Source organism: Arachis hypogaea, chromosome 6, assembly GCF_003086295.3.
Source record: "Arachis hypogaea cultivar Tifrunner chromosome 6, arahy.Tifrunner.gnm2.J5K5, whole genome shotgun sequence".
Taxonomy (NCBI): domain Eukaryota; kingdom Viridiplantae; phylum Streptophyta; class Magnoliopsida; order Fabales; family Fabaceae; genus Arachis; species Arachis hypogaea.
The window spans coordinates 112,417,328-112,443,840 of NC_092041.1; the positions used below are offsets into that span (position 1 = coordinate 112,417,328).

Consider the following 26,513-nt stretch of genomic DNA (forward strand, 5'->3'; position numbering starts at 1 on the left):
GTCGGGTTTATGGTGTACCCTCCCCAGGGTATATACGTATAAACACCTTTTATGGATTAGTCTGAGTCCATACTCCATAGCCATCCAGAATCTTCTTCTCGGCTTCTCTACAGAAAATTTCACAGCTCTCATTGTCGTCACATCTTCCATCATCTCGCTACTGAGCCCGTCACTGCCTACTTTCACAGCTCTTGTTGTCGCCGCTGCTGAGTCCGTCACCGTCGTTGTTGAGTCCGTGACTATCTTCCCGCTGAGCTCTTTTTTTTCTAGGCAAATTTCTCAAGCCCGTCGCCGCCTTTCTCCTATTAAGTCCCTTTTCTCTAGGTAAATTCCTCTCTCCCTCTCTCTCTCCCATCACATTGTGAGTCTATTAAGTTCTTCTTTTCTTCTTCCTAGGCTCATCACTTGGTCGTCGCTGCAGCTTTGTGTGAGTGTGTTACCGGAGCTCCTTTCTCCTGAGCGTGTCGCTGTCTTCCTCCTTTGTTTATCTGTCCACGGATAAGTTCTTCTCTCTCTCTCACACATTATGAATGACTGAATCTATATTTCATTGAATCTCTACTTGGTGAAATTGTGAGTTTGTGTTGTAATTTTATTGGTGAAGTTGTGAATTTGAGTTGCAATTTTGTTTATATATGTGCAGTGGATCTAATCTACATTTCAATAATTTTTGTTCATATTATGTACTAATATTTTTCATGATTGATTCTAAGATTATTTATATAAAAATTAATATATTTTATGATTGATTCTTCATTGAAGTGTGAATGTTCTCATTACATACAGTTCATTCTTTATTTTTCATTTTAAATCGTTATTGACTTTGGGTTCTAATTACTAATGTTGGCATGTTGCAATAGTTTATATATATTGATTGAGAATTAGAACTTTTGTGATTTTGATTGATTTATATATGTGCAATGAATCTAATTACTGATGTTGTAATAGTTTGCTCAGTTTTTTGAATAAGTACTTTATATATAATTTGTTTAGATTTTTCAATTTTTTCAATATAGGTGCTTTAAGATTATTTCATGGCTAGTAATGTTAGAGAAGACGCACAAAACAACAGTCTATATTGAGATTGACATTTAGAATAATGCTAATACACTTCATGTTAAATTTGTAGTGATTAGACATTAATTTTTTTATTTAATGTTATTTGACATTATATGAATTTTATGTTTGCAATTTAATTTATGTATAAATTTTAATTTTTTATCTTAGTTTATGTATGAATATATAAATCTTAAAGTATTATTTAATTGTTATAGGACGGGTAAGAGTGGGGAGGGTACTCGTAGGAAAGGGTTAGGGTACAACATTTTACTACCCACAAGAAAGAGTTAGGGTACAATATTTTACTATCCGCAGGTATAGGTGGAGCGAGTAGTTGAGAAGTTTAAGGACGTCGGGCAGGGTCGGGTAAGGCAAAAACCCGCCTCACTGCCAACCCTATACGTAGTGGATTAGTTCTCGATCTGTTCAGTTAAAAAAACACCATAGGAAAAAAAATAGATTTTTTTTAAGTAGAATAATTTATCATTGATAACAATATTTATGGAAATTTGTTTTTGGTTGAATTTACCTGCGATAATTTTATTTATTAGCATCATATTCATTCTTGAAGTCAAAACAATATCATCAATATTGTTACCTGTTAAAATTTCACATTTTATGACATTGTTTTTAAGTTTTCAAACTCAAACTTATGCCATTACAAAAACTATTAAGTTAGTTAATATTCCTTAATAACATTACTGAAACACCATCGTTGAGTATGAGTTTATTGGAAGAGAAACTAATAACAATTTTATTATTCGATATATAATTTATTTTATTGTAAAATGAATTATTATTTTACTAAATTACTAAATATATTTTCTTTTAATTTCTTACACCATTTTATTTGACAATGTTCTCATGCAGTGTACAGAATAATTAATAAAAATATATGAAGTTTTTATTAAAAAATTAAACAAAAAACATATATAACAATTATTACTATAAATATTTTATAAAGTTATAATTAAAATCAAAGGTTAACGATTTTTAATGTTAAGAATATTAAAAATAATTAGAATTTATTTTAATTAATTTGAGTTGGTTGAATAGTTAGACTTATCTCACTTGTCTATTTATGGAAGTATTTTTGAATTTTGCTTATGTATATAACAACTCATTAGTTAGCGATAGACCCTTAATAAATGGAGCTTCAATCCATGGTGGATTAGTTCTCGCCTTGCCGAGTTGGAAAATACAGTGAAAAAAATAGTATTTGTCTTGAAAGTAGAATAATTATCATTGATAGCAATACTTGTGGAGATTTGTCTTTTTTTTTTTTTACCAAAGATAGGAGACTCGAACCCGTAACCTCTTAATTGAGTATGGGGAGACTATACCATTTGAGTTATAACTCATTGGCTGTGGAGATTTGTCTTTGTTGAAACTTAAATGTGACAACTTTATTTATTGGTATCATATTCATTCATGAAGTCAAAACAATATGATCAACGTTGTTACTGGTTAATATTTCACATTTTATGACATGATTTTCAAATTTTCAAACTTATATATAGATTTATTTCTTTACAAAAACTATTAGATTGATTAATAATCCTTAGTAATATTACTAAAACACTATAGTTGAATATTAATTTGTATGAAAAAAAAATCATAATAACTTTAGTATTAAATATATATATATATAATTTATTCTATTAAAAAAATTTATTATTCCTAGATTGGTAAATTTATTTTTCTTCTATTTTTATACCAGTTTATTTGACAATAATTACCATTAAAAAAAATGAATGACTACACTATCTTATAATATGATGTATAAAATAAATTTTATTTTAAAATTAATTTTGGTCAATAAAATAAAATTAAAAATAATTTTTTACACAAATTTAAATTTGACTTTAAAATTTATTAACAACTCACCTTTTTTAAATTTTAATAACAAAAACAAAATTAGTTAACTGCAAAATATTTGGTATTTAATAATTTCAATCACTTAAATTTCAATTAACAAAAATTGGGTTAGAAATTAATTATAACTTAATAATCGATTATATATATATATATATATATATATTAATTAGTATACAAATAATAATATCTAATGTATAATTTATTTGTTTTTTTGACAAGATTAATATATAATTTATTTATTTTTTTGATAGGATTAATGTATAATTTATTAAGGAGCGATTTATTATCCGAATTTTTTTTATAAACATTGTAGTATGTGAAAATAGTGATCTTATTCTCCTATTATTATTTAAAAAATTATTCATAATTTTTTTGTTACGTAATTAACTTAATTAATAACCTTTACTATTATTTTTCTACTAAAAAAAATCATATTTCTACTATTTATATATTTTTTAATACTAATAAATAAATGAATATTTATATTATATTTATTGTCCTAACTTGAGTTGTTTATTTTGTATATTAATAATATAAATAGAGAAAAAATTATGTTATAAATCATATGTTATAAAAATTAGTTAATTTACATATAAATTAACTTTATTAAAAATAAATTTTTTTATATATAATTATCTTTAATATATGTATTATCATGTATATATTTCGATGACTTTTTAATTATTATTATTATTATTATTATTATTATTATTATTATTATTTGTTTGTTTGTTTGTTTTATTACGTTACCAAATAATATTTAGACTAAAAGAGAAAAAATATAATTAAAATTTGTTAGTTTGATTAAAAAATCTCTGGTAAGAATAACTAACTTTTATATATAATAATATTTAATAGTATAGTATGTTTTGTAACAATGACTAAAAACATTAATTCAAATGAGCAAAATTAACCTAGGTTTATCGTCCGAATTTCAAATCAGAATTAGGTTCATTATCTTGGGACTCAATGCAGATGAAGTCCACGTGTCCCATCTCAAATCGGCTCAAATTGAATTTCTGTTGTTAGTTAGAGGTGATAATGGATGTTCGTATGGACGCGGCAGACTTTTATTCCCGTCCTTTACTCCTATTTTTTTTTAAAAAAAATACCCTTTGTCCCCTCTACATTTCTGTCGTAAGTCCCTCTTTAATTATTCCCTTAAGGAATACAGATGCCATAGTTATCTATAGATATTTTTTTAATTTTCTTTTAAATAAAAAAGTCATAATATAATAACCATAAAATAATTAATTCAATATAATTCAACACAATTCATAATATATTCATTATGATAAATAACATTTTAAAAAAATATAAAAATATCTTCTAACAAATTACATAACATAATTTTTTAGAACGAAACTAAGTGATGTAGTGACAAATTTAAGAGGTAGAGAAAATGAATAAGAGAGAGATGCAAAATCAAGACTAAGGATGTGTCTAAAAAAAAGTGTTCGAATTGGAGGCAAGAATTAAGGTTACTAAATTCAAAAATATATCTATTAAAAAAAATCGGTAATTTTATATTCGCGTTGTTTTAACAGGTCTTATAGAAAGGGTAACTATATCCCCTTCCCCGTCTATTTTACGTAGATAGGTTCCCACAATCCCACCCATAAAAATTTGACATATTTCTATTAAGTCCCAAATCGCGATTAATCTCTATAAATATCTATTTGGCTGTTTGTTTGTTTTTATCATTCTAATTGTTAGTATTCGTCGGTTCGTGACGTGGAATTATACCAGCCACTTAGTCAATTCTTAGATAACCAAAATTCATGTTATCATTCTTATAAAGTTACATGTATTTTATTATAATAATATTAATCAAAAATAAAATATTTAAATACTAAATGAGTCACATTTTTCATATATATAATAATGACTAATATCACATTTTATAACTTGTGAAATCATATTATAAATTATTGTTAAGTTTGGATTATAAATATAAATTGAAAAAATTTAACTATAAATTTAAATGGCCTTATTTTTAAACCGTATAATTTAATAATTTTTTTCAATTTCTATACTAATAATATTAATTCTTCTAATTTTTTTAGTCTATGTTTCCAATATATTGTTCCTTTAGAAATATTCAATTACATAAATACTATCTACTTCGTTATACAACAGTCCAGAATCTTAATCATTTGACTTCTAAGGCGAGAACCTCTATATTTTTAAAAATGTGATGAAATTTCTTTATCTATATCACCATGTTATAGCAAAATAGACCAACCTATAAATAGAGATCAAAATCAATAACCAAATAAAAAAAAAGTCAAATACATGAATGTTTAACTACTATGATACATAGATAAATATGGAAGTATAATTACACAAGAATTTTTCTAAGTCATAATTCAAAATTCACCTATCCATTCTATCAATTAAACAACATATTCGAGCGTCACAATCTTTGTAGGCCGCCACGTAGACTTTCAAACACCTAAAAAGTCTTCGTTTTCTTTAGTGTAAGTCATGCAAACCTTCCGATTCATAGACTTCATCATGCTCTCAAGCTCATTAATTACCTCAGCAGTGTCTCGAATAATAAGTATACTTTTGGGTCTCAGAATTTGATCAATCTCAGCCACAACAACTTGAAAATTGCACCTAAGAGACCAATAAATATATTAACAAAATGACACAGAAGGGACGAATCTAAGTATAGAGGTGTGGGGCAAGCGCCCCACTACAATTTGGAATTTTTTTGAGTAGTATATGATAATAATATTTATTTGCCCCCACTAAATTATTAAATTTGACCCCACAATCATTTTTTATTCAACTTTTGGTATTTAATCATTAAATTTAAAAATTTTATATTAGATATTCGTTAGAATGATCAATTCTCAGATTTAAATAAAATTAGTGTTCTTTTTTAAAAATTAACTCAAAGAAATATTATTTATCTTCTTTTCAAATTAGCTTTAATTTTTGTGTAGCAACTGTATTAATTGAAAGAACTTTTGTAACTATGAATATCAATAAGAGTCGGTTTCTAATTGTGTTGGGAAGTGAATTTCTAAATAATTGTTTAGTAATATATATGGAAAGAGAGAAATTTCGATAGCAGTGTTAAAGAGAAAAATTACTTAATTTTTTAAAAATATAAAACCTAAAATAATAGAATTTTAAATTATATATTATTATTTAAATTACTATTTTAGTGTTTTAATTTGTATATTAGATATTTTGAAGGCTAATCATATTTTACAATAATAAAATATAATCATAACAATAATTATGCTATATATAATAAAAAATAATTATCTATTAAAATATATATTAAAATATAAAATACACAATAAAAATAAGTTAAACAATATATGTATTTATACATAGATATATAGTGATTAATAGATAATTTAATATTTAATTTTTTAATATACATATTATTTTTATTATAAAAATTATTACTATGTTATATAAATTTTGCCCCACTACTAAAATTTTCTGGATCTGTTGATATGATCTGACAAACTATTGGTTTTGATGAATGAGAAATGAATTAATTATACACACATTTTCTTGAGTCTTGAAAACAGATAATATGCATGGAGAAAATCGTAGGACCTAGGATAAGTGCTAAACAATTTACACCAATCGTGATACATGCCAAAAAGACCGCGTTCATATATAATATAGGAAGTGTATCTAGAGAATCTATTGAAACCACATTCATGACCTAAATATTCAAATCTTTTATAGCTACAGCAAACCTAGAGACCAAAAAATAATTATAAAAAAAGGTAGTGACAACAATAAATTTATATAATTCGGATTAACATTTCAAAAGTAATTTTTCTTATCCACTATAGATTGATCTTATATCCATAATATTTTGAATATTTGGCTATTGAATTTCTATCCCAACACATTTTCAGTGTTCATAGTCCATGTTAAAATTGTCAGGGATAGGTTTTTCATAAACTCCAACTTGAGAACTTGTCAACCATATGGTCCATGAATACTTCATGGTTTTGTTTTTGGTGACTATGAATACTTCATGGTTAACATATTATATATAGCTCTAAGTGGAAGTTGGAGGGTCTGGTGACTTGTATCCACAATAAGTCGATAGTTGCATTCTTACCACGACGTCTCATAGGAAGAAAAAAATTATTGTAAAAACTACCAAATAAAAATATAATTAATAAAAAAAATGAGATCCTCTTCTAATATTTATGACCTTTTATAATGATAAAATAAAAATTAAAGGAATAAAATTTTATATTTTTATATTAGAAAAAGAATTTAATATTTATCATAATAAAATTAAATAATGGATTAGTTATATTTAATATATTTAAATAAATAAAACCAATCAAATAAAAATATTTTTAAGAATTAATCAAATCAATTAGCTAATACAAATAATTAATATAATTGATTTGATTTGATTTAATTTATTAAATTCAAAAAAAAAAAAATAAATAGTTGATCAAATTTAATGAATTAAAAGACAAATAAAGAAACACTTTCTTAGGAGACAATGATTTAGTTAACTAAATTAATCTGTGTTTATTATATTCAATTAGAATAAATAACAAATTATCTATTTTAATATGCACCTTATAAATTAATAAATTAAAATAATCGATATAATGAATTATAATTAATTAATTGATATAAATTATAATAAATTGTGTGATAAATATCTAATCAAATCAATTAGTTGATATAATTAATTTACTGTAATGAATTATATTTAATGAATTAAAAAAAATAAATTAAAAATACTTTTAATAATTAATTATTTGATATAAATTATTATAAATTGTATGATATTTAAATATATAACTAAATGTCATAGATTTTTTATTGAAGTGAGTTTAGATTGTTATTAGAAATAAGAATGGTTAACACTAAAATTGTTGGTAATGATTGAAGCAAACCCATAGCTACTAGCTAGTGATGAAAAAGTTACATATACGGAACTGGCCACATTTAGAGCTATCTAAATCCAAAGAATGCTTAAGGCACTACTAAACCACGATTTTTTTTTCCGGGTCGGGTATCCACCTATAAAAAAGGTATGGGAGATGCTAGTGCTATCATAAAGATGCAAAAAATGTTTTTTTTTAAAGATATTTTTAATAATTAAAATTTAACACATATAATTATTTAAATTATGTTATTTTTGTTAAAATTAGGTTAGACAAATTAATTTGACCGAAAAATAGTGAATTAAATTTTGAATTTGTTTAAATTAATATTATTTTTTATAAAAAATGACTACAATATCTCTATTATATAAAATGACTAAAATACTTTTATTATATATATTAATTTTGAGAATTCTAAATTTTAGCCATTTTCTTTTCTATTGTTATAGGGTTAGAATTTAAAATTTTTAAAATATATATATATAAAATAGAGATATTTTAGTTGTGTTTTATAATAGGAATATTGTAATAATTTTTTATAAAAAATATTAATTTATACCGTTTTAAAATTTAATTTATTAATTTTTTTTACTAAATTAATTTGTCCAGTCTAATTTTAATAAAAATAATACAATTTAATTGATTATATGTGTTAAATTTTAATTTTTAAAAAATATCTTAAAAAAAAAAAAGACGTTTTTAACATCTTTATCTAAAAGACTCCCAAAAGATATAAGATATAGTAGTAAAGCAATAACGATAAGTGCATAGGAACTATATCCCTCACCGGTGGGTGATATCATGTCAATAGACCAGGCATAAGTTATGACAAGTAACGTCAACAGCGGGCCAAGAATGTAGCCGATGATCCCATTTGGCATTACAATAAAGATTATTATAGTTGCCAAGAAAAGGATCACAGTGTTGATCACTGATAAAACAATGAAATCAAAGGGTTCCATGCTTGCTATCCCCGGTATCCTATGCACAGTAGCGGTGTTTGTAGAATTGAGAGAGAATGATGAAGTAGTAGGGTTGAGATTATTGTCAGGCTGATAGAGTCCACCTGGTGGACTCAATGCTGTCTGATAGATGCTGGTTATAATAAGAGCAGCAACTACCATGTATGCATCACGTTGTTCTGAAGACATGCTATTTCTAAGGCGACGCCATTTCTTTCTCTGAAATACTAGTACTGCTTTCATTAAGTTGGGATGACGACCGCCATGATTAGTTGCTTCCCCACGTTTTGCTTTAGCTCCCTCTAGTATTCTTTCAATCTCTGGATAAGAATTAGCTATAGCTAGGTCTAATGCTGTTTGGTTCCAAGAATTCTTGGCATTTTTCTCCATCTTTTTACTTCCAATCAATAACGTAACAGCCTGGGTATTAGAGGTCCAATAAACAACACAGTTATTTCACTATTTAAATACTTTCAATTCAATACTTTATTGCTATATATATACCTGTGTATTACCGCAGAGTGTTGCAAGGTGCAAAATGTTGTTGCCGTCTACAGTCCTACTGTTCAGGATGGAGCGTTCTGAATCGTCTGCACTGTTGAAGGTGTTTTCTTTGAGCCAGTCAACCAATTTTTCAAGGGCACTCAGGTTTCCACACCTCAGGGCAATGTGGAGTGCAGTTTCCTTTCTTACATTCACATCCTTGATAGAATCCGGGCATATATGGAGGAAATGAGTTAGAAGCCTGATGTTTTCCTCAGAACCAGATAGGCACAGAAGATGCAAAGGAGTGAGGCGTTCCTTCCCTTTGACTCGGACCAGGTCTTTATTAATTTCTACAAGGCGATCAACCAGACTGTAATGATTGTTATGCAAAGCAACGTGGATGGGGCTCAATCCTTGCGGATTCAGCTTGAAACCAAATGAAGGTTTCAATCCCATAATCTCGATGGCAAACTCGACGTGCCCGGCAGAAGCAGCAATATGCAAGGGAGTGTTCACAAAAGGAATTGCATCCACTTCCTCCAGAATGTTTGGATTCTGTTGGATTGCTCGGTAGAGCATGTTTATATTTCCAGAAGTTGCAGCACGTACCAGCACCAGCATTGCATTGACTACTTGCAGATTGTTTGGATTATGTTGAATTGTCCGGTAGAACATGTTTATATCTTTACAAGTTGCAGCTTGTTCCAGCATTGCATCGACTTCCTCGAGAATGCTTGGATTCTGCTGAATCGCTCGGTAGAGCATGTTCATATTTGTTGAAGTTACAGCTTGTTTCAACATTACATTGACTTCCTCCTGAATGCTTCGATCCTGTTCAATTGCTTGGGAGAGCATGCTTATATTTCCAAAAGTTGCAATCCCCCTCATTGCAATGACTACCTCCAGAATGTATGGATTCTGTTGAATTGCTTGGTAAAACATATTTGTGTTTTCAGAAGTTGTAGCCAGTTCATACATTGCATCGACTACATGCAAAATGCTTGGATCCCGTTGAATTGCTTGGTAGAGCAAGTTTATGTTTCTATAAGTTGCAACATGTTCCAGCAATGTGTTGACTTCCTCCAGAATGCTTGGATTCTGTTGAATTGCTATGTAGAGCATGTTCATATTTTTTGAAGTTGTATCTTGTTGCAGCATTGCATTGATTTTCTCCAAAATGTTTCGATTCTGTTGAATTGCTAGGTAGAGCAAGTTTATATTTCTAAAAGTTGCAGCTTGTTCCACCGTTGCATTGATTTCCTCCAGAATGCTTGGATTTTGTTTAATTGCTGGGTGGAGCTTATTTCCAGAAATTGCAGCTTGTTCCAACATTGCATCGATTCCTTCCAAAATGCTTGAATCTTGTTGAATTGCTTGGTAAAGCGTGGTTATATTTCTAGAAGTTGAGGCTTGTTCCAAAGGGCCTACATTTGCCATTTTAGGACCCCTTTTTTTTTGCTCTCTGAATGAAAGACACTAAAATGATAACTTTGAAAGTGATGAAATGGTCTAACTTGCAATTGCAGAACACAATTCTTCACTTCGATTTTTCAACCCATTGACTTCGATTTTCCAACCCATTGACGCGTAATTCATGCATGTGAGCCTTTAAATTAAAGTTTCTTTTGGTGGATCCAAGGGATCACAAATTAAAAAAAGAAATGGTTTCGGCCAAGTAAAAGAAAAAAAATTAAAGAGAGAGCGTGTGTCCCTATTTTTTAAAAGAAAGAAACGAAACAGTAAAGAAGAGGAGAGTTTCCAGCATCGAAAGGAAGAAGTTGTTGGAGGAAAGAGGAGTGCCATTTTCATCACATTAAACTGATGAACTTATTTTATTTTTTTATAAAATTTTATTACGTTATTTTATTAAAATATAATTTGTTAGTTGTATTATTTTTTTTTGTCTTAATTTAAGATATTTATTTTATGAAGAATTTATGTTAATTCTATCAGTTTTAATAATGTATTTTGTTGAATATTGAAATGTCCTAATGCTATTAGGAAGACTGATTATGTATCAATTATTTTGATTGTAGAAGATTTTAGTGGATTAAGTCTCATGAATTTTTGTCCTTTTTTGAGAGTTTTTCCACGATAAAATTCTAGTTTTGATTATTTAATTTCTACCAATATATCTGCTATTTAGAATATCTTTAGTATTACTTATATTATTTAATCGCACAAATTGTGAAAAAAATTATTTTTGGTGCTTCTGTTATCAGAGAGATTCTTATTGAACCACATTTTTTTCAACAAAGTGGTATTGTTTATCTTTGTGCCGATCAAATGAAAGAAAATATTTATGGGCCAAATATGGTTAAATTGAATTCCCAAAATTATTTGATTTGAAAGACCCTCATGGAAGATATATTGTATAACAAGGACTTATATGATTCTATGAAGGGGAATAAATCTAAAGGTACCAAATTCGATGCTGAATGGAAGAAGCTAAATCAGAAGGCAGTTGCTTTAATTAGGCAATGGTTTGATCTTAGCGTGTATCCACAAATTGACACCAAAACAAATGCCGAGAAGATGTATGTGGAAGAAATTGAAGGAATTATATGAGAGGAAGAATGTACAAATTAAACTAAAGCATTCTTAATTAGGAAGCTTGTCAATATGAAGAATATTAAAGGTAAATTAATGTTGGAGCATTTGAGCATTTTTCACGAGACGGTGAGCCAATTAACAAAGAATGAAATTATTTTGAATGATGAGTTGCAAGCCTTATTATTGTTGAACTCTTTGCCTGATAATTGAAAAGTTTTGGTTGTAACATTGACTAACTCAACTCCAAATGAAAAGTTGACATTAACAATAATTAAAAAGAGCATGTTGAATGAAGAAGTCAGAAGAAGAGTGAGGTTTGATTAAATAATGTCTCCTCCTAGCCAGAAGCACTTGTTTTAGAGTCACGAGAGAGAAATCAAAGTAGAAAATTTTACAGTTCTAACAAGTCATAGAGTCAAAACAAGTCAAGAGGAAAGTACAAGTCAAAAAAGGAATTTATTTGTCACCAATGTGGCAAGTCGGGGCATATGAAGATGTATTATAGGTTCTTATAAAGAGAACAATCAAGAGGAAAAACGAAGACAAAAGTAAAGATATTGATAAAGAACTACTGCTATTATTTATGAAGATATTTTTATGATATATATGATGAAAATTATGTGAATTTTGTCTATGATGATTCCATTTGGATTATGAATTTTGAGGTCTTATGATATATCACTCTGAGGCATAAATTTTTCATTTCTTATATTGTTAGAAATTTTGACAAAATCAAAATTGAAAGATAAAGAAGTGTGTGTATCATTAGTATCGGATAATATGTGGCTTAACTTGAAACCAATATAGGATGTAAATTGCAGTTAAAAAATATTAGACATGTGCTAAATATACAGTTCAATCTTATTTCAGTAAAGACGTTGAATTAAGAGCAGGTATTATACTTCTTTTAGTAGTACAAAATGCAAGATTATCAAAAGAATTCTTATTATTGTTAAAAAAGACTAATTTTACTACCCTCTATAATTACAAGCAAAGTTGTGCAAAGAAGATAATAAAATTGAATATTAAATATACAAATGTGTTGAAATCTTGGAAAAACGAGTAATGATATAGCCATCTAGTAATTATTCCAATTAGTTTAATGCCATATGAATAAGTTTACTGAAGTGTAGTATATAATATATATTTCTTTTTCAACTATTCGCAGATCCATATGTGATGGAAGAAAGGGTTACAACTTAGATCTGGTTTGAGTGCATGGCTGAGCTGTTGTTGCAAATAAGTATGTATGGCATTTTGTCCCCACTATGTAAATGTTAGGTGATGGTCCTTGTGGGGTTCTCATTTTGTAATGCTATCTTCTCATACTTGCTTTTAATTTTGTTGACTTTTTGGTGTAAATATTCTTATGTTAATCTAGTTATTGGTTTCATAAAATTAATTAATTAGGCCACTCTCTTCCCATCATGTGCTACACTACGGTGCATCTTGAGGGTTGATTTTCTTTAATTTTTCCGGTATTGCGGTTTCAAAGGGTTGTCTTTTATATTAGCAATATTTGCATGTTTTTTAAAGTATATTTAAAACATATTTTTTTTAGCATGCACAATATACACTATAAGAAATTACCGAAATAGCCAACGATTAATTTAGCGATCGATTCTAGTAGTCGCTAAAACCTTAGTCGCTAACTTGAAAATAGCGACGAACTTCGGTTGCTAACCATTAGCGACCGATATTCAGCTAATGCTACCAAACTAGTATCAAACGATATTGGTCACTAATAAAATCGGTCACTAAATGGAGACCACTTTTTTTGTCGCTAAATTGACAGTCGAGAAAATCGGTCGTTAAATAGCGACCAATTTCTCGGTCGCTAAATTGGTTGCTAATAAAATTGGTCGCCGATATCTGACCTAAAAATCTAATATCGATCGCTAAATCGGTCGTTGTTACTGATTTTCTAATTATAGATTTTTACTAATTATTTATAATATCTATATCAAAATATAAAAATTAAAAGAGACAAAATTCATAAACATTCACAATATCTATATTAAAATATAGAAATTAAAAGAGACAAAATTCATAAATACATCAAATTTTATGATCCACAATCCAAATTTACATTTGTAACTTACAATCCCAATGAATATAGTACATTGTTTCAATGCTTCAAGAAACTCACACCAAGTCCAGAACCGAATCACCTGAAGAAATTTCTCAACATGAGGCTTCAAGCTTGGTGCTTCCACAGATTCAATCTACAAAAAATCAGCAGCAGAACATAGAAGTGCTACATTTGTTGTAGATAATAGCTCCATGCTCATGCTACTGCTAGTGCTATAATAATAGCAAAGCCACGCCACGAGCTCAAAATCATGTGAACCTCCTGGGAAGTCATTGAATATAACTTTGAATCTCACTTGTTCTCCAACTAGATTGCCAAATAAGTTGCTAAATTTACGCCACAAAGTTGTAAGAATATTCTGCAGTAATTTATGAAAAAAGTAAATATATCTTGAGTGTAAAAGCAACAAATAACTATTAATAAAAGTAAGACATTACATTAAAGAAGAGAATAAAATACTTCTTACATACATCAACATGATTAGAGGACACTATCTTCTAACTAACCCATCATAGAATTAATTAGTTAAATAGTTCATTAAAAGAAATGGTACAAGTGAATGAGTGTGCTGATAATCATGGAGTTTCATGCTTGATAAAAGGAAAATTATTGGTATTTTGCACTTTGTGAAATTCATAATTAGATGACATGATGCAATGTAATGCTATAATAAGAGTGTCTACTAGGTATGCAAAAATACTAAAATAGTAGTAAAATAGAGAGAAAAAGAAGAGCTTCAAATCACTTTGTTTATCAAGAAAGTTTCCTCTCCATTATTGATATCAACTTCAACATCACAGCAAGCTTCCAACTCCATCTCTAATTTGTTCCACAAGCTAAAGTGATTAGTTATTTCAAAGAAGCTAAACATGCAAGTGGTGATGAGAATTGAAATAAATTTGTGGGAGCTTGAAAATGAAAATGGGATCTGTATAAATGATGAAATGCTATAATATAATATAATCAGAAAAGAAAACTTGGTGGGAAAATGTATATAAAAAGGATCATTAGTTACTGTAGAAAGAGAAGAATGACGTTGGTGGATACTAAAAAAAACATGTATACACTTTTTCCGTATGTTTGCCAATTCCTTAACACAACAAATCTTCATATTAAAAGACTTGAATTTCAATTTTAATTTCAAACTAGTTAGAGACAGAATTAGACCTTTTCTTGTATGAATTGAACGAGTCATATTCATTATGTCTAAGTACCATATATAAATATGGCATTAGAGGGGGAACAAGATCTGATTAATTTTAATCAACAGTAATATAATCATTATTAAGTGGCAAGTGGTGAATTCTTAATCTTTTAACTTCTTACCAACTGAATGTTAGGATTTGGTTGAATTAGTCCCACATTGCTTAGGATAGCAAATGGAGTGGGTGGCCTAGGCTATAAATATGAGGCTAAGTTCTCCATTTGTTTTTGCACCAGTCAGAAACACTTTAAGCTTGTATCTGATTTTTCTTTTCCTCTGTATTCTTTGATTAAAGAGTGTTGTGAGGTGTAGTTAGATATTTGCTTTGAGAGAGTGTGGGTGTACTGGGGTGCCGGTGAGAGAAAGAAGTCTATGTGTTGTAACAATTTTCACATAGTGATGTTCTCTGGTTGTCATTTGACAACGGCCGTAGTTTTTTCTCCGGTAATTGGAGTTTTCACGTTATATTCTTGTGTTGTGATTGTGTCTATTTTATTTCTGTCAAAGGTGTTTTCTCAAGGGGGAATGGTGAAATGGTGTATTATTCCCTGAAGTCAGGCATGAATGACACATACTTCCACGGTGTTCGTGTGTGTGGTGCGATTACTGTGCTTTTGTTGCCTGATGATGATTTTGGAAGCTTGAAGTTGCACCCTCAAAGTTTTCCTCCACAGTTACAAAGCATCAATCAAGACCTACACTACTCAAAGATTCATTATTGACCCCTTAAAAAATCACATTAAACCACAACTCTTTAATTTAAACTTAACTCAAACCTCAATCTAGATAACACCATAACATTTAAGTGTGACTTTGAAATGTTCTTTAAGTGCTGTCAATGTCATTAATTAATTTAAAGAAAGAAAATTCATTAAAGATATTCCCAATTGCAAACATCAGAGTGTAATGATATCATACTTCAAGAAGAGACCGACCCTCCAGTTAAAACTGTTGCACCCTCACTCTTAGTAGTTGAAATAAACTTGTGAACTTTACGATACTGAAATAGCCAACCAAGTTACAGGACACATTTGGTGTAATATTTCTTACTTAACAAGCAGCAGAAGAACTAGTATTCTTTATCTCATTATCAACTTCAAAGAGCTAGCTCTCCAAAACCTTTTCTAGTTGCATCTACATTTAACTTTTCTCGAACTCTTTGTCAATCATCCTACATCATCATTGCAATCTGAGTAAATACAATCAATCAGTGTGATTTTTGTAGAATTATCTCTAGTGAATGTTGATTCATAATGGAGGTGAAGTTTAAATCAGATTCTATGCCATAGATCTCTTTGCATGATCACACAATATCACCAATGAATTTAGCACATAATATTAAAAGCCTAACAATTAACGCATCAGCAGCCAGAAAAAATTGAAAGGAATTATATTATTTTGTACAAATAATCTGTAGAGTGACAAACTAAAATCAGAACGAAAATGAAACAGAGTGCACTAAATGAGTAAAAACAATAAACCATAATAACTTTTCCAAGATAGATAGAGAGGGCGGGAGATGCTCAATAAATCAAAATGAAGCTCCTTTGTTACTGCTTAATATTCAGGAAAACTACCACACATACATACTGTTAAAGTTGTTCAATATATCATTCCACATTCAATTTAGAAATCTCATCCTCTCAGAAATCTATGGAAGACAAGTTCTCAATGCTCCAAAATCCAAAATTTGAAATAAATCCATGTGACACCATCTTTGATGCTTGATCTTCATCTAGTTTTCTCTTGCCCTACAAAGAGAAAAAAAATGCACACTTTTACTTTGAGAGCAAGAGAGCTTATTTTTCCTTTAGAGAAATAAAAGAAATGTTTAAAAAACAAAAATATTTGTTCATACCCACCTACATTTTTCATTTTCAAAGGCTGATTCACACAAAAATACTCATATTCTCCATGCTGCACCAAGTCCTTCCTCAGATTATATGCAACAACAAGAAGCAAAGTTCTGCGATAACAATTGTATGCTTGTTCTCTGATTCGAAGTTCAATTTCAAAATCAGTAAAAATAGAACCATTAATTACACATAGAAAACAAATCAAACACACCAAAACTCAAATCGACGGGGAGAAAAAGAGAATACATTCTTGTGATGGAGTAATAAGGAAAGGCGGTGTGAGTTAAAAGCGGCAGCGGAAAGTGAGGTCGAAATCAAGGTGAGAGAGATCGTTAGAGTTAGATCGAGATCAAGCTTAGAGAAATCGTAAAAGCTTGACAGCGAGAAGAAGGTGAGAGACAATGAGCTAGCGACAGAGAAGGTGAGCAATGACAAAGAAGGTTGAAGGCTTCAGGCAATAGACGATGGCGGCGACGGTGACGACGACGCAAATGAAGAGGGTGTTGTGCTTCCGACAGTGGCCACATTAGGGTTAGTGAGAAGTGTGAGGATGGCGTGGCTAGGTTAGGGTTAGATTGACTCGGTAACTTCCTTTTATTTAAACTAGAGAACGATTTAGCGACCGATTAGTTTATAACACCTGTTTTTGTATTTCTGTGGATGAATTGATAGCTAAATTTAGAAATAGCGACCTAACATCTTTAAAATATTTTATAATTGGTTGCTAACTTAACGTAGCGACTGAATTAGCGGCTAATTAGTTTTAGTCTATTTCTTTGTTGGTTGCTAAATCGGTCGCTAAATTAAAATAGCGACTGATTTTGGGATCAAAAGAACTAAAGACGAAATTTTCTGTTTTGGTTGTTAAATTAGTTACTAAACTAAAAAATAGCGACCAATTTTATTTTGGTCGAAGAAAAATATTATCAGTCGCCAAATCGGTTGTTATTATTGGCCATTTTCGTTGGTCGCTAAAATCGATCGCTGAATAAAACTTAGCGACCAAATTTTTTTTCCACCTATAAATCTTATATCAGTCGCTAAAATCGGTCGCTATTCTAGTAATTTCTTGTAATGATAACACTTTTTTTCCCATATTGTCTCAAACAGTTCAAAAATGATTTAATGTTATTCCATTTTAACTCAATTGAAAATTACTAATAAAGATATTGCAATAAATATTGTATGTGACAAATTCTTATAATATTTTTAACCTTTTACCATGAATAAATATAAAAAATAGTTAAAAATAATAATTTTAAAATAGAAAAATAAAAAAATTAATTCATGACAGATTTAGCATATTATGATCATGTTTTCCATTCCACGTCATTATCAAATTCTTATTCTTATACCTTTCTGTAAGATCCTTTTTTTTCCTACTAAATTGAAGAAAAAAATTAGTTTAAAAAAATATACATACATATTCAATAGATAGAATTAAAAGTGACAATAATATTTAGTCTTTCTAAAAACGTTGAAATACAAATAGAATTAAAAAATATTAGCAAGATTGATATTTATTAAAATATTTGAGAAAAAATATTATTTATATTTCTTTTTAAAAAATACCATCTCTGTCCAATAGCATTTATACGAGATACTTTATTTTTATATAAAAATATAGGTATCTTTAATCTAACCAATTGTTTAAGAATGGCTTTAAGTATTTTTAAATTGATAAATTAATTTTAGCAACTTCTTAACCACACACATCTTAAAAGTAAAACTGATACTTTATAATTACAGGGTGAATTTCTATTTCGGGTCCATCTAGTGTACAGATGCATTTTGGTACAGATTTACAGATTTTTGTTTTTATTTGGTTTAAAAGTGTATCACTAAAAGTGTTGCATAAAGAAAAAGTGTTACCCTTAATCGTTAACTAGGCTCTGATACCAATTTTGCAATCCTTTTTACTAGTCCTTGTATATTGTAATTTCATCAATTTTGCAATCCTTTTTACTAGTCCTTGTATATTGTAATTTCATTTTTATAGTTTTCAATCTTGTTTTAGTTTATAATATTCTTTTTTGCATGGATTATTGTATATAAAATCTTTTATCTGTTTGTCTTTTTCTTTAATATAATTTCTTAAATCCTCAAAAACTTCTTTTATTTCTACACTTTCTGTTGTTTCTAAATACCTTCTTAATTTTTCAACTTCATTTTCCATTTTTTCTTTCAACAGTTTTAATTCTTTTAAGTCATAATATGGTTTTTCAGGTATTTATAAATTTTTTAAGTTTAATTCCAACTTGTTTATATTTATTCTTATTTCTATCCTTTTTATTATAAGGTCATCAATTTCGATCTGAAGGTTATTTAATTCCCTTTTATACTCTTTTATTTTACTTTTTAATTTTTCTGCCCTTTTTCTTTTTATTTTATTTTCTGATTTTTCAATCTTTTTATGCTTCATTATTTATTTTAAAATTTCTGCAAACTCTATCATTGATTCATCATTATTTTCTAGAGATTCTATTAATTTTTCTAGCTCTTCAACTTCTCTTTTTAACTTGTCATAGATTATTTTTAGAGCTTCAAATGCTCTTTGATTTATTTCAGAAAACTGTAAATAATTCAAACGATTTTCTCTTTCAAAGAGCTCTTGTTTCTTGTCTTGATAAGTTACATATATTTCTTCTTTATTTATTGTCATAATTTAGTGTTTAGGGTTTCATTTAATTTTTCGACCCTTTTTGTTAATTCTTTTATTTCAAAATTTTCTTCTTTAATCTTCAACTTAGATAGACTTAAAGGGCTATTAATTTTAGATTCTCTAATTTGAAAATTCGATGAAACTAATTTTTCTGACGGTTCTTTTAATAATAGAACTGGGTTTTCAATAGCTTTATATTTTGGTATTTCTGTTTTTACAATTTTCTGAAATAATTCATCGACATAAATTCTTTCTCTGTTTTTAAATATTATACTATGATGGCTATTTGTTAAAGCATAATTTATTGCATATGTAATTGAAAATGGTTCATCATCTTGTTCCATTAGATTCTTTCTGTGAAATTTATAAGCCAGACTTATAGATCTTCCAAGATTTTCAGTTGATAAAGGTATAGCATATCCCAGATGGGCATTAAATTTAACATTTACGTTTGCCAAGTTTCCATGAACAATTCCAATTATTTGATCTATTGGGTCATCAGTAATTCTTTTGTCACAGATTGCTAAGCTTATTGGTGAATTAATTCCTTTCATATATGTAGATTTGATTAAGACTTGTATAGTACTAATATGAATCCATCCAATTTTAGATCTTTTTTGTTGATCCTTAATTTTCTCAATCTGTTTACTTAATTCTTCATCATTTATCAAAGCTATTTCAAGTTCTCCATTGGCGGATTTTATCTTTATAGGGGCTTCAAGTTGAATTTTTCCATAGTATATTATATTTTTTCTATTAAAAACTTCTTTTAAAAGGTTTTGTTTATTAAAATTTTCGTTTGATTTGAGATTTAATTCTGTTTTTAAAACAGCCTGTTTTTCATTATCTAATAAAGCAGTTAATCTATAATAATCAGATTCTTCTGTTAATTCTAAACTTTCTAAATAATTCATAATTGAAAGACTAGAATGAATACATACCTTTCTGGAGAAAAACTTCCTTTATTTAATATATTTTACATAAGGTGTTTTTATCTCCAGAGGGGAGATTGTAAATACTAACTCTAGAGGGGAGTTTAGAACTATTTTTCCCTAATGGGAATTCTTCTTCAGATCATAGAATCGCCTCGGCAGCTTCCTCCTTGCTATCCTAGCATTTGAGTACTCTTTGCCTCCTGCTTTCTATTTTCTGATGCCTTCTACAATTGCCTAAGCAACCTATTTATAATGGTTGGGTCTGATGGACAATTCCCATCCTTACCCTTCTTATGACGTCATTGCTTACGTCATTGTTTATTATCTTGCACCAGCTACATTGTTGGTGCTCTATGACCTAAGCGCTTACGTCACTATGCAATAATGTTGAGAGATGCTTCAGATGTGCTGTCTTCCTCTTTCATTATGTGTCCTTCAGATGCGTTGTCTTCTTCCTTTATCATGTGGGTTGATTCCGTTTTATTATTGCTTTCTTCAGATAACTCTGAGACGCATAGCTGGCACTTGTGGTCTTCTCTCTCTTTTATCAGATAGCAGAGATTCCTCTTTATCCCTTCAGGGAGCTTTTCTAAGAGTCCAGACAAGTTGTAGAATGCTGATTCAAATTCCACTAAGAGTCTCATCTCTCTTTCTTCAATTTCATTCCTTTTACTAGACACAAGCAAAGTATTTCTGCTTTTATAATTAATTCTTGTGTGAGATTCCCTTGTTATCTTTTGAGTTCTTTCGAAGACCTTTGCTAGTGTGCTAGCTAGCCTTCCTTCATGACTGTAGATTGTTAAATCTTGAACTTGATCAATTGGTTGAAAATTTCCTGGGAAGACGGACATGAATATTACTTGGTGTGCTGGAACCAAGCATTCTTCTTCTTCATTAAAAATAGGTTGACTGTTCGTAAATTTTAGGGATATATCCCTTGGATTTACGTTGTCAATCATATTTTTAAATCTCTTCACTGCATCAACGAATCCTGCAGGAAACTCACTAATAATTTTTAGATCATTAAAAATTAAAATTGTATCAATTAATCCATACTGGAAAAACTGATAGGTGTCCGATGGGGATGCATCTGGAAATATAACCAGCTTTGTTAGCTGTTCTTTGGCAATAGGATAATATCCTAAAATTGCTCTTTTTTCTTCAGTCCAGTTCAGGACTATATTAAGGGTTTCTCTGTGTAACACCCTACCACACAAAGCTTTACGCTTAAGTCGTAAAACAGAGGTGATGTGGTATTACGACCTCTAAAATAAAATAAGTACATATAATAGCAGAAGAGTTATAATATGCTAGGAGCCTTGAAGAAAAGGGGGAAATAAAAATCGCACAATAAAGGCGCAACGCTCAAGGAACGAGTTAACTTACGTGCTAAGAAAACCATAACTATCAAACATAGGCTAACAGAAGTGGGAATAGAGTGCCAAAGATACAAAATATCAAGCTCCTAACTCAGCCTGCGAAGTCAAGACTGGCCGGAGAATATTTACACATATATACATACATATCCAAAACCCAAAAGTACATACACACAATCCTGCCTCTCCATAAACCTCTAAGAGGATAAAAAAGGACAAGTTATAAGGAGAGAAAGCTAAGTACATATATATACATCACTGTACAACAAAATTATACAATAACACTATCCAGTAACCCCTCCGCTTTAAGAGTCCGGACGCCTAACGAGATGGCTCCCAGTACATATATATACATCACTGTACAACAAAATTATACAACAACACTATCCAGTAACCCCTCCGCTTTAAGAGTCCAGACGCCTAACGAGATGGCTCCCGACCTGCATCTGAAAAACAACAACATAGTATGGAATGAGAACCGGAGGTTCTCAGTATGGTAAAGGTGCCACACACATAATATATAAGGTCCTGGGAATGCCAGAGGCAATCCTAGAACGCCGACACTCAGATTGTAGAGCTTAAAGTGTTAAACAGAAGCCATAAAAGGTGGTTTCCTAAAAATATTTAATCCTAACTTAACTTAACCTTAAATCTAAGTCCTATACTGCCATTCCTCCATACCTCCAATTCCATCATGCATTTTCACAGACAAATAAACAGATAAAGGCAAACACAAGAAAGTTACAACTACTGCAGGTAACAAATACACATTTAGCATGGCAAATACAGATAGGCACACCCAATTAGAGCACAAGCAAGTAATTCAAGTAATATGCATATGATGCATGCCTGTCCTATGGCTGATGAGGCTCATCTGTCGGTTATCCAGCCAACCCGACAAGTCTGAATTGTCCTTAGACTGTCCCCCGACGTGCATCCCCAAGAGTCTATGCATAGATTTTTCTCAAATAATCAATATTGCTCAATGGGGGTAACATTCCCGGGAATTTATATAGTGCCCGGTCACACTTACGTCGTAGGGTCAACAGAGTATCGAGTTTTCAACCTGGTACACGTGGTGGCAAGCCACGACACTTAATCCAGGGAATCTCGTATCTCAGATTATTCAAATTCATAAGCCATATAAATAATTCAATTATAATTCCTCAACATCCACATCATTCTCAATTGCATCTCATTCATCATCATACATAACATATTCAATCTTTATCCTTCATTATCACACCTCCCATTCCGTCCATCAATAATTTCAATTCAAAACATAATTCATTCTTTTCTAAGAATCAAACTTCAAACTTAAAACATACTCACTTTCTTAATAACTCAAAATCAAACCATATAACATTTAAATCTAAATCTCTTTTAAATAATCATCTAAACAAAATCTCTAATTTTTTATAAAATTTCGGCAGCATCTCCTCTAAAACTCGGACTTTGCCACCCTTTTCGGGTCCAAACCTGCTTTCTTTTCAATTCAACATACCCTTCCTCATCATCATAACAACCACCACAATAAATCTACCTCAAATCAACAATTAAACTCATACAATATTCAAATCCAACAACCAAAATTCAACTAAGGATCATAGTTCACAAATCCTAGGCTTTTAACACAAAATACCTCATTATCACAACAACCTCCACAATAGTTATACCTCAAATCAATAATTCACCAAATCATTAGTTAATCAACAATAACATTCAACCATAATTCTCTCCAAATTAACATAACAACATTCACCATCCAAAATTAAAAACTAATTATCCAATAAACTTCAACCAAATATATTCATCGATAAATTACTAAACATTAAACATACACCTGCATTCCAACTTATCCAATGGTCATCTAGCCTAAGTTTTCACAGAACATTATATATTAAATGCAAGAAACCTAAACCATACCTTAGCCGATTTCCACGTAACGACCAAAGCTATTTATTCAAAACCAAAACAGCCCCTCAAAACTCAACTAATCCGCTTCCTCCAAGTTCCAGTATTCACAATTTCAAGCTCCAATTATTTATTTTCAACCTAATACACATTCATAATACATATATACCCAATTTAATACTCAAAGCTCAAATTTAATGAAAATAAAATAGAATTATCGTATCCTCACCTTACCCAAGCTTCACATAAGCAAGAGTGAATGTTTCTCTCAAGCTAATTGGATCCTAAAACATCAGAAATCAAAGAAATTCAATATTCCCACTTAAAATTCGAAAATTGGGGGAAGATGAAGCTGAGAGTGATTAAACAAGTTACCTATGAAATTGTTCCGATAGAAATGTAGAGCTCAACGCGGTGAACGCGTGGCCGCAAACGGTGCGGCGATTGGAGCTCGGACGGAGAAGTTACGGCAAATTGATTTTACCGTCAACGTATGGTTTCTCTCTTTTCCTCCCCTGGAAGGCTTTCTGCGTCGTTATGAAAGTGGGGAGAAGGAAGAGCCCGTGGCTCTCTTTTTAATTGCTGGTCCGGTTGGGCCCATGGGCCCGGTTTGGGCCCGGTTCAACCGGTTCGGCCCGTTCGGTCCAATCTTGGACCGATTTCTTCGAAATTGGTGTCAAAATTCTCGTTTCGATGAGCTCTATCCTAATTTAATATAATATTCACATTTCTAATCCTCCCTATTAAAAAATAATTTATTAACTAATTATCTACTAATTTAACCGGGGTTTACATCCTACCCACCTAATAAAGAATTTTGCCCTCAAAATTCAAATCTAGTTACCTGAAAAGAGATGTGGATAGTCCTTTCGCATATCTGATTCGAGTTCCCAAGTATGTTCCTCGATACCAGCTCGACTCCAAGCTACTTTTACCAATGATACTTCCTTTCCGCGTAATCGTTTAATATTAGTATCATCAATTCTCACTGGAATTACTGGAAGTGTTAGATCTTCTCTTACTTGAATTGGTTCTGGTTCTAGAACATGACTTGCATCAGGCGTATACTTCCGAAGCTGTGACACATGAAATACATCGTGTAAATTCGAAAGGTACGGCGGTAAGGCAATTCTATAAGCCACTGGTCCAATTCTCTTCAGAATCTCAAACGGTCCAATATAACGGGGATTCAGTTTCTTGGTCTTAATAGCTCTTCCCACTCCAGTGGTTGGTGTTACTTTCAGAAAAACATGTTCTCCTTCCTCAAATTCCAAAGGCTTTCGCCTCTGATCAGCATAACTTTTCTGGCGGCTCTGGGCTATAAGCATTCAATTACGAATCTTCTTTATCTGCTCAGTCGTTTCAGCTATCATCTCAGGCCCTAATAAACTCTTTTCTCCATTTTCATACCAACACAACGGAGACTGACATTTCCTGCCATACAGAGCCTCATATGGAGCCATTCCGATGCTCGCATGATAGCTATTATTATAAGCAAACTCTACTAATGGCATATACCGGTCCCAGCTTACCGGCTGGTCCAAAACACAAGCCCTTAGCATATCCTCCAAGGTCTGAATAGTTCTTTCTGACTGACCATCTGTCTGAGGGTGATACGCAGTACTCAAGCTTAACTGAGTCCCAAATGCATGCTGAAAAGCTCCCCAGAACCTTGATGTAAAACGGGGATCTCTATCAGATATAATAGTAGAGGGCACACCATGTAACCTGACAATCTCTTTGATATACATTCGAGCCAATTCTTCCATTGTGCAACTTATTCGGATAGGAAGAAAATGAGCTGATTTTGTTAGTCGATCTACAACCACCCAAATAGCGTCACAACCAGATCAGGTTCTAGGCAAACCTATCACAAAATCCATTGCAATACTCTCCCATTTCCATTGTGGAATCTCCAAAGGCTGAAGGGTCCCTGATGGTCTCTGATGCTCAATCTTAACCTTCTGACACGTTAAACATTTAGATACATACAATGCCACATCATTCTTCATACCTGGCCACCAGAACATCGCTTTCAGATCTTGATACATTTTAGTGCTCCCTGGGTGAATTGAAAACCCGCTCTTGTGAGCTTCCTTCAAGATACTTTGTCGTAGGTCTCCAACATCAGGCACAATAATCCGGTTCTTGAACCTCCATAAACCATCCTGACCTTCTGACATTCTCCACTGTTTTCCCTATTCAACTGTTGGTAATACCCTACGTAACGCTTCACTATCTTGATGAGCCTTCAGAAGTTCTGATTTAAAATCACTAGAAATTTGCAACTGACTCAAACACAGGATTCCAGATTCTTCTCTAACTCCCAAATTCAAACCTTGGAATGCCTTCAGTAACTCTTCCTCCCGTAGCATCATCCAAGCTGCATATAAAGACTTCCGACTCAAAGCGTCCGCTACAACATTCGCTTTTCCTGGATGATAATTCAATTCAAAATCATAATCTTTCAGAAGTTCCATCCATCTCCTCTGACGCATATTCAATTCTTTCTGCTCAAAAAGATACTTCAAACTCTTATGGTCTGAGAAAACATGAAACTTAACACCATAGAGATAGTGCCTCCAAATCTTTAAAGCAAACACAACAGCAGCAAGTTCTAAATCATGTGTCGGGTAGT

General features: G+C 30.7%; 1 protein-coding gene and 2 long non-coding RNA genes across 7 annotated transcripts; all 3 read right to left on the reverse strand.

Annotated features, from left to right (window-relative positions):
- Positions 1 to 8,319: 8,319 nt before the first annotated feature.
- LOC112757830 (uncharacterized) lies at positions 8,320 to 10,885 on the reverse strand. Its single transcript, XM_025806382.2, has 2 exons — positions 9,302 to 10,885; positions 8,320 to 9,217 (listed from the first exon to the last, which is right to left on the reverse strand). Exons 1-2 carry the CDS (start codon positions 10,718 to 10,720, stop codon positions 8,495 to 8,497), a joined length of 2,142 nt encoding a protein of 713 aa, XP_025662167.2. The 5' UTR covers positions 10,721 to 10,885; the 3' UTR covers positions 8,320 to 8,494.
- A 3,029-nt stretch (positions 10,886 to 13,914) lies between these two features.
- Positions 13,915 to 17,638, reverse strand: LOC112755771 (uncharacterized). 5 transcript variants are annotated; one of them, XR_003814969.2, is made up of 4 exons: positions 17,235 to 17,623; positions 16,999 to 17,125; positions 14,674 to 16,883; positions 13,922 to 14,286 (listed from the first exon to the last, which is right to left on the reverse strand). It is a non-coding gene; the product is annotated as an uncharacterized lncRNA (long non-coding RNA). The 5 variants fall into 5 exon arrangements; XR_003179074.3 differs by having other exon boundaries at positions 16,995 to 17,125; XR_011862685.1 differs by having other exon boundaries at positions 13,915 to 14,286; positions 16,995 to 17,624.
- Positions 17,639 to 22,267: 4,629 nt separating this feature from the next.
- Positions 22,268 to 24,424, reverse strand: LOC140173523 (uncharacterized). The gene is made up of 4 exons (XR_011862688.1): positions 24,251 to 24,424; positions 24,105 to 24,159; positions 23,888 to 24,016; positions 22,268 to 22,407 (listed from the first exon to the last, which is right to left on the reverse strand). It is a non-coding gene; the product is annotated as an uncharacterized lncRNA (long non-coding RNA).
- Positions 24,425 to 26,513: the final 2,089 nt, after the last annotated feature.